Genomic DNA, 15,203 nt, shown 5'->3' with positions numbered 1-15,203 from the left:
GCCATCTGTAAAGAGATCCGATGCCCTCTTCTGGTGTGTCTGAAGACAGCCATAGTGTACTTATATATAATAAATGAATAAATCTAAAAAAAAAAACGTATAAAGATATCTCTGTGAACATGGAAAACCGTTGGACCACTCCTAAACAAAGCATAAACCCTATTTGTTCTCTCTCTCTCTCTTCCTCCCTCCCTCCCTCCCTCCTTCCTTGTACCAGGTTTCATCACTTACCAGAGGTAACTTTTTTTTACTAAGATTAGTATCAGGAACAAAGTAGCCAAAACTAATTTAAGGAAAGTGCCCTGGCTTCTAAGCATTAACTCCTTTTTTAAGAGATTTTTTTTTATTTCTTTATTATACATAAGTATACTGTTGCTGTCTTCAGACACACCAGAAGAGGGCGTCCGATCTCATTACAGATGGTTGTGAGCCACCATGTGGTTGCTGGGAATTGAACTCAGGACCTCTGGAAGAGCAATCAGTGTCACTGAGCCATCTCTCTAGCCCAGCATTAACTCTTGTTTTTTAATTTTTTAATTAATTTTTATTTATATGAGTATACTGTCACTGTCTTTAGACACATCAGAAGAGGGCATCAGCTCTCAATACAGATGGTTGTGAGCCACCATGTGGTTGCTGGGATTTGAACTCAGGGCCTCTGGAAGAGCAGCCAGTGCTCTTAACTGCTGAGCCATCTGTTCAGCCCTAACTCTTTAATTGCTATTGTAACACTGAATTATCCCACAGAGCAAAAGTCATCCAGAGCTGAGAAGGCCCTTAAAACAACCTGTAGGGCCAGCAGTAGGGCTCAGCAGGTAGCAGGCGCTTGCTGCTACAAGGCCTGATGACCTGAGTTCGACCCCAAGACTTTGATGGAGGAGAGAAGGAGAGACTTCTGCGAGTTGCCCTGTGATCCCCACGGACCCTTTCACAAGCACACTATAAATAACATAACAAAAACTTTTCAGGAAAGAGAACTGATAATCCCTCATAGAATTTACGGCCTTCTGGCAAACTCTGGCTCGTGTTTTAAAACCCAGCCGCCACAGCTGCAGGGCCATATCCTAGTTTTTTTCTGACAATGAATAAGACTTCTTGGGGTCAAACCCTGGATTTGATTAGTGGAAAATGAGAGGCTTTAGGAGCTTAGAACTCGTGACTATTGAAAGCTTAGAACATCCCCCGCCCCCCAGGAAGGGAGGGCACCCCAGTATAGAGGTCTGTAAATGAACAGGGAAGGGCAAAGGAATTTGGTCCCAACCTCCCATCCAAACCCACACTTCTGTGAACACGGGGCTTTTCACAGCTGTTAATCCATGCACGTCTCACCCCCATCGCCTGGAGACCAGTTTGCAGAAGTCAGTAACTAGACTGAACACCACACCGTTTAGCCAGGCCTAGTACTCAAAAGCGCAACCTCATCCCAACGCTAGAGATTTTGGACCGTCTGCTGCTCTCTGGAGCCCCCTGCCGGCCGTGGAGGAAATGGAGCTAAGAAGACCTACAGTTCCCTCTCAGGTCCTTAGCTACAAGAGTTCCAGTTTAGCTCAGGAGGCTTTGTCCCGCCGACTGAAGATCCTATCCGGGACCCGGTGTCCTCGGCCTCTGCACTCCATTCTCACGTGAGGTTTAGTGTAGTCTGGGTTCCTCACCATGCACTGTATTTTTCGCTGCTTCCGGGCGCCCAGCGAGACTATGGATCAGGAACACCAACATCACTCCCGGTCACGCAGAGGACACAGGGCGGAGAATTGCAAAAGGAGAAGAGGTGGGAAGGGGAGGGAGCACTGCCCAGCCTGGCAACCTGACCTTCTAGGGCTAACCACTCCCCGCAGAGACACAGCCGAGGGACTATGAGAGAGGTAGGTGACCGGTGGCCTAGGCACCAATCAGTCCCGTTGTCCCTACTGGGAAGCTACCGGCTTCGCATTACAGCATCTCAAAGCCATTGGCTAAGTCGTGTCCAAGAGGGACTTGACCGGGACTCCAAGAATCTCAGCCGCTGTCCTTCTTGTCCTGTTTTCCTACATAAATGTCTGGAGCAATTTTTGCGCCTCTGGAGGGCCTAGGTGCCCTGGATGCTGCAAGTGGCCATCCACTCGTGTGTCCACTGTGCCACACACAGTACGAGCACCCGTGCCTGCTGGACTGTTTCCACGACTTCTGCGCTGGCTGCTTGCGTGGCCGGGCCACCGATGGCCGCCTGTCCTGCCCACTGTGCCAGTAAGTGCCCCAAACCCAGAGAGGGTGAAGGTTGCCCTGGTCCTGGGGAGGGCCTAGGTGTAGATGGTGAGGTTCTGAGCCTAGACAGAAGAGACAGGAACAGTATGTAAACAGAATTATCATTACCGAAACTCCCTATAGCTTAGTCAGGTTAACAGAGGCAGTTAGGTGACCCTAACCACAAGCTTCCCAGAGTCAGGGGGCTAGGGTAGGGCTGGAGGAGAGGTGAGGGTGCTCAGAATGTCCCAGTGAGATAAGAGGTCTGCTGGGTCGATGTTCCCATTTATAATATGACAGGTTTACACAGTCACTGGGCAGGGTAGGGCCCTCAGGACAAGCTGGTTGCTGTATTTATATCAGACCCCACTACTCCCGACACTGCTATTTTTAGCTCCTGTCTGGAATGTGAAGGGTAGTGGGGGAGAGATTCCTACAAGGGTGTCCAGATCTTGGCTGCAGCCTTTCTGCAGGCATCAGACCCTGGTGAAGGGGCCCAGTGGCCTCCCTCCAGCGGACCGGCTGCTGCAGTTCCTGGTGGACAGCTCCGGGGATGGCATAGAAGCTGTGCACTGTGCCAACTGTGACCTGGAGTGCAGCAAGCAGGTGAGGGAGCAGAAGGCGGTGGGTGCCAGATTACATGGTCCCTAACACTTATCGCACGTCCACGTGTACCCTAAAAACATACAACACTGACCCATCCGTGACGTCTCCAGCCACTGTCTGGGATCCCTTGGACTCCAACCATGCTTCCCACCCCCCAACCCCCACCATCATTCACACTGGTAGGGAGAGCAAGATCCAGAAGAAAACAAAACAAAACAAAACAAAACTTGAGCCAATAACCAAGTAGGAGCAGGAGTTAACACCATTCCACTTAGGGAGAGCTAACTTTAGGGTCCCCAGGTCAGTGTGGAATTATGAGCTATCATTGGAGCAGTGGCTCAGTTCCCAGGCCTAGGGGACCTCTGATGATCCCCTACTATTTAAGCACAAGGAGGTACCTAAAGCTAATGTTGTGTGTAAGTAGCTGGAGAGACAGCAGGGCTCTGAAGGCATGACACCCGGCTCTTATGCAATGGCGTGCAGGGGTCTAGCGGCCCTGGAGCAGGAAAGAGCCCAGAAGGAGTATACACCTCAAGCTAGCTTGCTGAGACCGCTTCACCCGGAAGTAAAGGTGACAGGCAAGGCAGGGATGGGGGCGGAGCTATGAGGATGGATGCTGACAGGCAAGGCGGGGATGGGGGCGGGGCTATGAGGATGGATGCTGACAGGCAAGGCGGCGATGGGGGCGGGGCTATGAGGATGGATGCTGACAGGCAAGGCAGGGATGGGGGCGGAGCTATGAGGATGGATGCTGACAGGCAAGGCGGGGGATGGGGGCGGAGCTATGAGGACGGATGCTGACAGGCAAGGCGGGGATGGGGGCGGGGCTATGAGGATGGATGCTGACAGGCAAGGCGGCGATGGGGGCGGGGCTATGAGGACGGATGCTGACAGGCAAGGCGGGGATAGGGGCGGGGCTATGAGGATGGATGCTGACAGGCAGGACAGGGATGGGGCGGGGCTATGAGGATGGATGCTGACAGGCAAGGCGGGGATGGGGGCGGGGCTATGAGGACGGATGCTGACAGGCAAGGCGGGGATGGGGGCGGGGCTATGAGGATGGATGCTGACAGGCAAGGCGGCGATGGGGGCGGGGCTATGAGGATGGATGCTGACAGGCAAGGCGGGGATGGGGGCGGGGCTATGAGGATGGATGCTGACAGGCAGGACAGGGATGGGGGCGGGGCTATGAGGAAATGGTCTTGACTGCCAATGTAAAGAGTGAGAGGCTTCAGGGCTGGAGTGAGGGGTCAGTGGTTAAGTGAGCGGCCACTTTTCCGGAGGACTGGGGCTCAATTGCCGGCACCCACACGATGGCTCCCAACTGTCTGTTTTTCCAGTCCCAAGGGAATCAGTTGCCCTCCTTCCTGGCTTCCAAGGGCACCAGGTATGCACATGTTACACAGACATACATCCAGGCAAATAAAATAAAGCCCTTTTTTAAAAAGAGAGAAAGAAAACCAATATCGGGAGAGCTGGATATCAGTGGGTAAAAATACTTACTGATTTGAGTTTGAGTGTCCTCTGATCTACACACACATAAAATGGCACATGTGTACCCGCACACAGATAGTTAAAAGATAAAATTACAAGTGAGGTTTGGGAGCTAAGGAGACAGATGGCTGGAAGAGCACTGGCTGCTTTTCCAGAGGTCCTGGGTTCAAATCCCAGCTCACACATGGTGGCTCACAAATGTCTGTAACTTTTTGTTTCAGGGGATACAACACCCCCACACAGACATACATACAGGGGAAAAAACCCACAAAAGCATTTTTAAGAGAAGTAGGGGGGCTGGAGAAATGGCTCAGTGGTTAGAGCACTGACTGCTCTTCCAGAGGTCCTGAGTTCAAATCCCAGCAACCACATGGTGGCTCACAACCATCTGTAATGGGATCTGATGCCCTCTTCTGGTGTGTCTAAGACAGCTACAGTGTACTCAAATACATAAAATAAATAAATCTTGGGTGGGGGAAGCGGGTAGGGTTCAATGGATCACAGTCATAGTTATGGTCACTTTACCCCAAGCTCCACCCTCTTAAACCTGGGGCTGCCCCTGATGCCCCTGAGGGCGCTTATACATGTCCCTCCACACTGAGTTCTCACTCCTGATGGCCAAAGAGACACTCAAGCGGAGGGACAGGCTCATGAATAGTTTCCCCTCCTTTGCTTCCTCTCACTGTCCCTGGACCCACACCACCATGCACCTTCCTCTCAGTCACTGAGGTGGCAGCCTCTATTCACAGCTGTTTCCCTTAGGGAGCTGAGGAGACAGACAGGGCCCAAGGCTTGTGATTTGACCTAGTTTGTCAGGCTGGGAAAGGAAGGTGACCAATGGACCTGCCTGTAGAGCCAATGCCAGGGCCTGATGCCTGTGCACTCTCCTGGAAGACTTTACTTCAGTTTCTGCCTCCTGTCCCTGGGAACTGCCTTTCTGAGACACCTGCCCTCCCTATACCCACTTGCCCAGCTCAGGGCCCTCATTTTTAAAACTTTATTTACTTTTTTTATGTGTATGGGTGTTTTGCCTGCCTGTAAGTCTGTGTACCAAGTGGGTATTTGGTGTTCTCAGAAGCCAGAAGAGGGTCTCAGATCCTCTAGGATGGGTGTTACAGACCGTTGTGAGCATCCTGAGTCGAACCCAAGTCCTCTGGAAGAGCAGCCGGTGCTCTTAACTGCTGAGCCATTTCTCCAGCCCCCAATACCCTCATCCTAATCTGGGTGTATAAGAACCCAGTGAAGAGGGTCAGGGAGATGGCACAGCAGGTGGGGACACTTGCTGCTTTAATTCCCAGAACCCACTCACATGGTGTGACACTTGGGCACTCACCCACACACACAAGTGAATCGATAAATGTAATTTTTTTTTTCGGAGCTGGGGACCGAACCCAGGGCCTTGCGCTTCCTAGGCAAGCACTCTACCACTGAGCTAAATCCCCAACCCCTAAATGTAATTTTTAAAATGTTAGAGTTCTGCTACTGGGCACTGGAGGAAGGAGCTGGGTTTGGTCGGACCCTTAACTGATGCAGTCAATGACACGAGGTGGCTGTGGTCTTAGTACTGAGTTCAGTTGAGTTTTTAGAACTCTAGCCCGAGGAGAGGTCTGTCTGAGCCAGCTCTGGTCCCCAGGACGCAGAGACCACGTACTTCTGCAACACCTGCGGGCAGCCCCTGTGCGCGCGCTGCCGCGAAGAGACGCACCGCGCGCGCATGTTCGCGCGCCACGACATTGTAGCCCTGGGCCAGCGCAGCCGGGACTTCATCCAGAAGTGTAGTGAGTGAGGCACACCTTGGCCAGGGGTGGGGACCAGGGGCATGTCTCCCGGCTCTCACCACTGCGTCCTACCCCCCACCCCTAGAGCTGCATTCGGAGCCCTACATCGTGTTTTCTACCGACAAGAAGTCGCTGCTGTGCATCCGCTGCTTTCGGGACATGCAGGGGTGGGTAGAGGGAGCAGGCGGGGAACGGGTGGAGCGTGGACAGAGCGGATCTTATTAGCTGCTTCCTGGCAGGGAGAGCCGGGCCCACTGTGTGGACCTGGAGTCAGCTTATGTGCAAGGTTGCGAGCGGCTGGAGCAGGCAGTGCTGGTGAGAGCGGGAACCAAGGAGCTGAAGATGGGGTGGGAGCTGTGAGAACCCGGGGAAATGGAGTCGAGACCCTACTGTTCCCAGGCAGTGAAGGCTCTGCAGACCGCCACGAAAGAGGCCATCGCGCTGCTACAGGCCATGGTGGAGGAGGTGAGGCACAGCGCCGCTGAGGAGGAGGCTGCCATCCACGCACTCTTTGGCAGCATGCAGGTGAGGGGCGGGATCAGGAACTTCCGGGGTACCCTCGTGGAGTTTACAGTGTAGTCCCAGGTGTTCAGTCAAATTGCCTTTTAGGCATTAACCGCAGTTGCCTGGAGAGTTCCAGAGGACGCCAGAGGCTACCCTAGTCTGGCGTTAGAAAACTGCACCAGATAGGTGACACTTAGGACAGTGGAAGCGCCTAGGCTCTCAGGCAGTGCCATGCAGGAAGGAGAAAGGGTTTAGGCCACGAGGTAGAGCTCTGTGCTAAGCATGCCGTCTGTGCCTGAGCCCCAAGGCATTATGGTAGGGGACACGGCAGAGCCAGCTACACAGGTCCGTGGTGGGCTCTCTCTCCCAGGACAGACTGGCAGAGAGGAAAGCATTACTGCTGCAGACTGTGCAGAGGTGAGTACTGAAAAGTCCCTGCCCCCTACCCTTGGCCTCCAGCTCCGAGCCTGAGCCTTGGCCCGCCTCACCTGGGGACAGGACACACAGGTGGCTGCCACCCAAAGTGGGCAGGTTGTTCTCAGTGAAGGAAGGAAGGAGAAACAAGGACGTCACCCCACAGCTGGTGGGAAGCCCACGGTGGTGGCGTGCCTGTAGTTGTAGCTCTCGGAAGGTCGAGGCGGGCAGATCAGGAGGTCAAAGCCAGCTTCTGCTACACAGCTAGTTCAAAACCAGCCTGGGCCACCCAGGAGACTTTGTTTCAACAAATCAAAACAAAACAAAAACCCCGAGCTAAGGAAAAGGCCCACAGGAACACAAGGATCCAAAGTCACACCTCCCATAATACAGCACAGCGGCCATAGCTGTAATTCCAACCCCGGGGAAGCAGAGATGAGATGACCCCTGGGGCTCACTGACCAGACAGCCTAGTCGATGGGTGATCTCTGAGTTCAGTGAAATGCTGTCTCAAAAGGCAAGGTTGGAGGTTATCAAGGAAGACACCTTCTTGTGTATATGGTATATGTATATGGTATACATGTTCATATGCATCCTGCCACACAGGCACACAATGAACAATGAACACACACACACACACACACACACACACACACACACACACACACACACACACACACGAAGAGACAGAGCTGTAGATTCCAAAATAAGATCCTCCGAGTGTCTGGGTGGAGGAGGCATCTCCTCCCTTGGAGACCACGCAGCCTAGCCTGCCCCTCCCCCAGCCAATATGAAGAGAAGGACAAAGCCTTCAAGGAACAGCTGACCCACCTGGCCTCCTTGCTGCCCACCCTGCAGGTAAGGTTGAGGGTGTGTAGGGCTGGACACAGCCCACAGCCCAGACACTGAGCATGCCCCCGCCGGCGCCCCCTGCAGGTTCATCTGGTCATCTGCTCTTCCTTTCTCAGCTTGGCCAGCAAAGCCGAGTTTCTGGATCTGGGTTATGTGAGTGTCTCCAGCTCCTGCAGGAACCCCTCTCCCCTGCCCTCACTAGAGTCCGCCCTGCATAGAGGCTGCACGTCTCACATCGCCTGCAGGCTGACTGGGGAGGCTCTAGGCTTCCCTTCCACTACAAGACGGGGTGAATCCCTTCTAAAAGGGCGGTGAGCATGAGCCTCTCTGTTCCACCGAACTGCAGCGCCTGTCTGCGGGAGCCCCACCTCCCTTCCTACGGGTGTGGGTGGCCTGTTTCTCAACCAGTCCTAGCGGAAGGCTGAAACTTCTCAGAGAGACGAGGTCAAACGTCCACTAGACTAGCTCCAGGGCCTTCCCAAGTCCTCCGCTTCTCTCTCCCACCCTTGCTGCCACCTTCTTGTCACACCTGAGCTCTTCCCCTGTGGCAGGAGCTGATGGAGAGACTTCAAGGCATAGTCACGCGGCCGCATCGTCTAAGACCGGCTCAGAGCAGCAAGGTGCGCGGGCGACCCGTCGGGAGTCGGGGCCGGGAGACACCGGGTTAGGAAAGAGCAGTTCATGACCCAATCCCCGGTCCAGATCGCCAGCGACCACCGCGCAGAATTCGCGCGCTGCCTGGAGCCGCTTCTGCTGCTGGGGCCCCGCCGCGCTGTGTCCACCGTGGGCGGCGCCAACACGTGAGCCAACCAGGCGGGCGAGCGGAATCACTGAGAATGGCTCCGGCACCACCCTTCCCCTCCAGAGCGTCCAGTTCCGCACTTGGGGTCTGGACCAGGCCACAGCCTGAGAAGGAGGGATGTGGACTAGCTCTAGAGAACGCTGGAAGCCCGGGCAGGCGAGCAGCTTAGTCAGGAAGGGCTGAGAGACTGTCTGGGTGCTCCTCAGCTCCTGCACAGCCTCCTGAAGCAGGCTGGGCAGGACATTTTGGGGGTGGGGCGTGGAGTGTTAAAGTGAATCCGAGTTGAAAGCCAGAGCCTCGGAGGGATTAGAACTTGTGAAGCCAGTATGTATAGGGCTGGGCCCTCGGAGCAGCCCAGAGCCAAGAGAACCAGCAAGTGAGACCAGTCGTTAGTTCAGACCTTGTCATGGGAGTGAGAGCACCTCGGTGTACCCAGATCCAACCGGAGGGCGGGTGGCTTTTAGAAACCACCAAATCACGTGGTTGCCCTTCCTTTGGCCTTGCTAGGGGCCCCTGAGAGTTTCCAGAGGTTCCATCCTGCAGGTGGGTTGAGGGGCCAGTGGCTCCCTGAGCAGCCAAGGGAGTCGGAGGAGGGGAAGACCAACCCTCTCCCTATGCACACTGGCTTTCTCCGCAGGTTGGCAGGGGGCTCAAGCCCTAAGGTGTTGAAGACACAGAGCTGTCCCTCCCCCGTGGGAAAAATGTCAGGGTCACCTGTCCAGAAACCCTCGCCACACCGTTTCATTAGCACGAAGGTGCTCTTGGCCGAGGGCGAGGACACACCCTTCACGGAGCACTGCCGCCATTATGAGGATTCCTATCGGGTGAGGGGGTTGGGCAGCAGTAGGGTTGTGAGTCCCCACCCCTTCTTCGTTAAGATTTAGCTCAGTGGTAGAGCGCTTGCCTAGCAAGCGCAAGGCCCTGGGTTCGGTCCCCAGCTCAAAAAAAAAAAAAAAAAAAAAAAAAAATTCAGCCTCCACCGGAGGACCCGGCAGTCTCCACGCCCCCTCTCATCTCCGGCCACAGGGTCTGCAGCTGGAGGTGCAGAACCTGAAGGACCAGGTCCAGGAACTGCACCGAGACCTCACCAAGCACCACTCCCTCATCAAGGCGGAGATCATGGGGGATATCCTGCACAGGTCCCTGCTGTTGGACACGCGGATCGCTTCTGAGTATGCCTCCATGGAAGGCATGAGAGCCATCTTCCAAGAGGTAACCTCTCCCGGGAGCTCGATCTAGCCTTGGCTACCAAAGGCACGCGGCCGGAAGCCGGGAGAGTACCTGGCATGGTATCTTGCCAGACCCTCATGCTGGGAGTTCTACGGCTGGAGGCTTTGCTCCTGAGAAATATGCGGACCAGCTTGGTGTGTGTGGCTGTGTGGCTCCCAGAGCAGAAACACCAGCAGTGAAGTCTCCTCCCGACCTCAACCAGCACACGACTCTTCTCTTTCAGATTTGGGAAGACTCCTACCAGCGAGTAGCTACCCAGCAGGAGATTTATGAAGGTTCCTGACTGTAGTGCTCAGTGTTAATTCGGACGGGAGTAGGGGAGGGGCCAGTCAGTCACTAACACACACAGGGGCATCCAGCACACCCCTGCTCTTGAGTGTTTTGGCTTCACACCTGCATCTGGGGTTAGGATCCAGTGAGTGGAATGTCCACACCGCCTGCTGCTTCTTTTGATCATAGACGTTACTTTAAATTAGCATCTCTAGGTGGTGCCAGGCTTGGGAGCAAGAATTTAACACCAACAGCCAAGTCTGGCCTTTTGACCTTACAGCCCAGCTCCATGACCTTCTCCAGCTGAAGCAGGAGAATGCCTATCTCACCACCATCACCAAGCAGATCACGCCCTATATCCGCTCCATTGCCAGGGTGAAGGAACGACTGGAGCCCAGGTGAGGACATATGGGAAAGATGTCAGTGGGGAAGCCGACAGGCCAGGCCAGCAGGGTCTGGTAAGCCAAGTATTAGAATCTGCAAAGGTCTGCCTTAGGAGTGGTGGAGTACCCTATAGGCTGAGGCAGAAGGATTGCTGTGAGCCCAAGGATAGCCTCACCACACAGCCAGACTTTTCAAACAAAACAAGAAAAACTCCTAGAAAGTGTTAATTGGGCAGATCAGGTCCAGGAGCTGCTGTGCTAAGGAACTGGCTGAGTTCTGATTCCTAACCACTTACCGTGCATGACCTTACTCTTCTCAGAGCCCGCAGACCCTAGCCTGTGTCTTTAAGTGCCCAAATCCAGGAGGCAGAGGCAAGTGTATTTCTGTGAGTTTGAGGCCAACCTGGTCTACGTGGCAGATTGCAGGCCAGCCAGGAGTGAATAGTGAGACCCAATCTCCGAAAACAATTATTCTGTGTTTGCATGCATTTACCCATAGGCACACACATGTGCTAAAGAGCACGAGTGGAGGAAAGCGAGACAGTTAGCAGGAGTCATTCCTGTGGGTTCTGGGAATCCGGCATGGCAGCAGGCCCCCTCTGACTTTTAAGTTCCATTTGGTACCCTGTTCTTAGTGTCTGCTGTTCCCTGGGGACACTGTGTGGCCACTTGAGACTGAGTAGAGAGCTTTGATTTCTCTCTTTTATTTTTGTTTTTTTGTTTTTTTTTCTTTTTTTTTTTTTCAGAGCTGGGGACTGAACCCAGGCAAGCGCTCTACCACTGAGCTAAATCCCCAACCCGAGCTTTGATTTCTCCTTCAGGAAGCTTGTGGCTAAGGCCCCCTTCCTCAGAATAGGTCTTTGCTCAGGCGCTTGCTTTCCCTGATGCTGGTGACCCAGGTTCCTCTATGCAGCTCTAGGCCTGCAGGGTGCACCAGAGGGACACCTGCGAGGCCTGCAGGGGGCCCATGGGTCATTGAAATGCCCTTCAGATTTTGGTCCTTTTCTGGCTTCCTTCCCTGGAGGCCTCTGTACAGAGCTGTGTGCTGTTCTCTCTCTGGGCTCTGGGGGTTACACATCTTTCCCCTGTGTCCAGCCATCTCCTGGTTCCTGGCTGCTCTGCTCCTCAGCCCACTGCCTGAATGGTGGCTTCTCCCAGGCATTCTTCGTCTCCCCCTCTCTCCCTAGGTGGCCCCACTCTTAACCCCGCCCCCTCCCCTCCCGTGTGTGCACATGCACACTCACGCCATGGACTAAACCTGAGGTTGGGTGACCCAAGCATGTGCACCGTGGTGAGCTGTCATACCCATCCCAGGTCTCTGGTTTAAGAGCACTAAAGTGATTGTGCACCCCTAGTGCCCCCTAGCATTCCTGTGCCTGACTCACCTCCAGCTGCATCCTTCTTGGTGTCTCTGTGTGTCCGAGGGTGTCAGCTCAGCAGTGGCCAACAGAGGTCTGGACATGGCCCCATCACATCCAACTCCTTACTGTGGTCAATGGCATCCTGTGGGGTCATAGCCCAAGGCTGGCCTGATTCCTTTTCTCGCCTGTGCCTTTTCTTTCTCTTCTTTCTTTTCTCTTACTTTGGGTTGTTCATTTTTCGAGACAGGGTTTCTCTGTGTCCCTGGCTACCCTGGAACTCACTGTATAGACCAGGCTGGGCTCTAACTCACAGATCCACCTGCCTCTGCCTCCCGTGTTAGCATGGCAGCTCTCCAGAGCCCCTCTCTGCCCACCTGTCAGACCACATGACCCACCCTGGCCACAGTGGCCTTTCATCTCCCCGTGGAGCAGCTGCACTAGCTCCCACGTCTGGGCCTCTGCCTGAAAGGTTTGTGTCCCAGGCTGTTGCATGGGGCCTCACCACAGAGGTCAACAAAAGTCTCCTTGTATGGACAGCTAAAGGAGGCTTGGCACGTGGTCACTCCACATTACCTGGCCCACTGATTCTTTTGTCCTGAGGTGTCTACCCGAACCACCCAGATAGCTTGTGAGAGCCAGGCCTGGCCAGGGCCTGCATGCTACAGCAGCTCCAGGAGCCTTGGTAAATCATCCCAGACCGAGAGAGCAGTGAGTGTGCCCCGGAAGGCCTACTGGTCTACTGCCTTGTGGTCTAGGTGCAGTATGGAGCTGAGGCCACCAGCTATGACTCTGTGGCCCTGACACAGCGAATATGGTTTTCTCACCCAGGTTCCAGGGGCCTGTGGCTGAGCACTCAGAGCATCGGCAGAACCTGTATGATGAGACCCCAGCCAGGTAAGGCAGGTTCTTTCCAGCCTGAGCTGGAGTTAGTGATCTGGTGAGAGATAGACTTTGGGATAAACAAGGTTTGTGTGCTGAGCCCTCCGAAGGCCAGCATTAGCCCCTAGAAACCTTCAGACACCCAGGCTCACCTGAAGGGCTGGCGGCTCCCGGAACACTCTGCGAGAACCACAGCCATTCCCTGCGAATGTACAAATGTGTAAAAGACCTAGATTGTAAAACAAACGGGCTGGGGAGATGGCTCAGGTATAAACACTTGACATTAAAAATAGCTGAGTGTTGGAGAGATGGCTCAGTGGTTAAGGGCACTGGCTGCTCTTCCAGAGGTCCTGAGTTCAAATCCCAGAAACCACACACATAGTGGCTCACAGCCATGGCTCCAGTGCCCCCTTCTGGTGTGTGTGAAGATAACACTACAGTGTACTTATACACATACATTTAAAAAAAGAAAAAATTGCTGAGTGTCACACCAGGCCGTGGTGGTGCACACCTTTAGTTCCAGAACTCAGGAGGCAGAGGCAGGACGACTTTTGTGAGTTTTGAGGCCAGGAAATGTTAAAAAAAATAATTTTTTAAATTTTTAATTGGGGGAAATATATATATATATATATAATATATAATTATTATATATATATCCCTCCCGATTCCTCCAGAACAGCCAGGGCTACATAGTGGGGCCTTGTCTCAAAACCAAACCAAATCAAACTGCTGAGTGTCATCCCATCTCTGGAGACTGGAGGAACCCTGGGGCTTGCTGGCCACTATCAAAGCCTGTCTACCTGAAAAGCTCTAGGCCAGGGGCGAGACTGTCTTCCCCTGATCCCCGGTGTGGCTGGGGCCTGAGGAACAATACCCTAGGGTGACCTCTGGCTCCTACATGCACAAGTATGTAACGTATAATACACAATCTCTCTCTCTCTCTCTCTCTCTCTCTCTCTGTCTCTGTCTCTGTCTCTGTCTCTCTCTCTCTCTGTCTCTGTCTCTCTCTCTCTCTCTCTCACACACACACACACACACACACACAAACACACACACACACACAATGTTTAACCGCCGTACTAGAGAGATAGAGGTGGGCTACTTGGAGATTAAGGCCACTGGTTACACTGCAATAGGAACACTCCAAACCAGAACAATAAAGCAGAAACAGGCAAGTGTTGGTCACTGGAGGAATAGGCCTTGAACTCAAGGCTGTCTGAGAGCACTGTGTTGAAGGCAGAGCAGGAGGGTCTCCTGCTTCTACACAAGGCTGATGTGCTTTAAGGCAGCCCCAGGTCGTGGGCACCACCAAGTCTGAGCTGCTGAAGTGCTTAGATATCCTGGTGTTTGAGCTGCTAACAGCCATGAGCTGGGGTGACTCACTGCAGGCGGCAAGGCAGTAACCACCTCAGTGTGTGTCCATTATAAAAGCTGGACCAGTGAAGTGACTGGGTCGGTGACATCCAGCTCACTCAAACTGTTCTTTAGGACTGACCCAGGATGCACCACTGAGAAGAGAGACAAGGCTTCTGAGCCCAGTGGAAGCAGCTGGGCCCTGAGCGGCCTCCCCGAAGGGCCTTCACTAAACAACCAAGACCACCTCAGACCCAAGTTGGAAGCTGGAGATGAGGGGTGGAGAGCTGGCTCAGGGTCTAAAGGGGCTTGCTACCAAGCCTGACAACCTGAACCAACATAGAAGGAAAGAACTAACTCCCACGCACATACGGGATAAAGGAAGCACGTAAAATCTCCCGGTGAAGGTGACTTCCCACATGGAGAGAGCAGATTAGTAACCGGGTCCCAGTGAGCTGGGACCAGGCAGTCAGCTTTCTCAAGACTGGTACACTGGCTGTGGGCACGGTTCAGAGGTTAGAAGCAATGCTGCTCTTTCAGAGGACCTGGGGTTTGAACCCCAACACCCACAGGGTGCTCACAACCATCTGTTAAGTACAGTCTAGGGCGTCTGACACCCTCTTCTGGCCTCCATGGGTACCACGTATGTAGCACACAGATGTACATGCAAGTGAAATATATACAAAAATAAATCTTAAAAAGTTTTAAGTTTCATGACCTGCAATCTGTTCTGGGGGGCTAAGTGATGCCCTTGCATTCACATCTTTTTTTTTTTTTTTTTTTTTGGTTCTTTTTTTCGGAGCTGGGGACCGAACCCAGGGCCTTGCGCTTCCTAGGTAAGCGCTCTACCACTGAGCTAAATCCCCAGCCCCTTGCATTCACATCTTAAGACAACACACAGCTTGACTTGGTTACATAGTTACAGTGTGATACCTTGCTCTGCTCCCAGGTACCTACAATCTGCTACAGCAGTGGGCGTGTATTGCAGCCCTGTATCCCATATCCTGTCAGTTATTTACATCACTACACGGAACAGTAGCAAAATTACAGTTACAAA

General features: G+C 53.5%; 1 protein-coding gene across 8 annotated transcripts; it reads left to right on the top strand.

Moving 5' to 3' along the window:
- Positions 1–342: 342 nt before the first annotated feature.
- On the top strand, positions 343–14,854 carry Rnf207 (ring finger protein 207). 8 transcript variants are annotated; one of them, XM_039111530.2, is made up of 17 exons: positions 343–2,223; positions 2,694–2,826; positions 5,954–6,098; positions 6,184–6,265; positions 6,338–6,413; positions 6,498–6,563; positions 6,973–7,019; positions 7,802–7,874; positions 7,953–8,021; positions 8,420–8,488; positions 8,571–8,668; positions 9,308–9,494; positions 9,697–9,882; positions 10,124–10,175; positions 10,451–10,568; positions 12,743–12,808; positions 14,282–14,854. In XM_039111530.2, the coding sequence occupies exons 1-17, from the start codon at positions 2,033–2,035 to the stop codon at positions 14,469–14,471; spliced, it is 1,848 nt and encodes a 615-aa protein (XP_038967458.1). In that variant the 5' UTR covers positions 343–2,032; the 3' UTR covers positions 14,472–14,854. The 8 variants fall into 8 exon arrangements, with proteins under 8 accessions (XP_038967458.1, XP_038967459.1, XP_001075996.1 ...); XM_039111531.2 differs by having other exon boundaries at positions 6,498–6,623; positions 9,781–9,882; XM_001075996.8 differs by having other exon boundaries at positions 6,498–6,623.
- Positions 14,855–15,203: the final 349 nt, after the last annotated feature.

The sequence above is a fragment of the Rattus norvegicus genome, chromosome 5 (genome assembly GCF_036323735.1).
Source record: "Rattus norvegicus strain BN/NHsdMcwi chromosome 5, GRCr8, whole genome shotgun sequence".
Lineage (NCBI taxonomy): Eukaryota > Metazoa > Chordata > Mammalia > Rodentia > Muridae > Rattus > Rattus norvegicus.
Note: the sequence above shows the minus strand (reverse complement) of the source record. Positions and strands in the feature narration are given on the sequence as shown.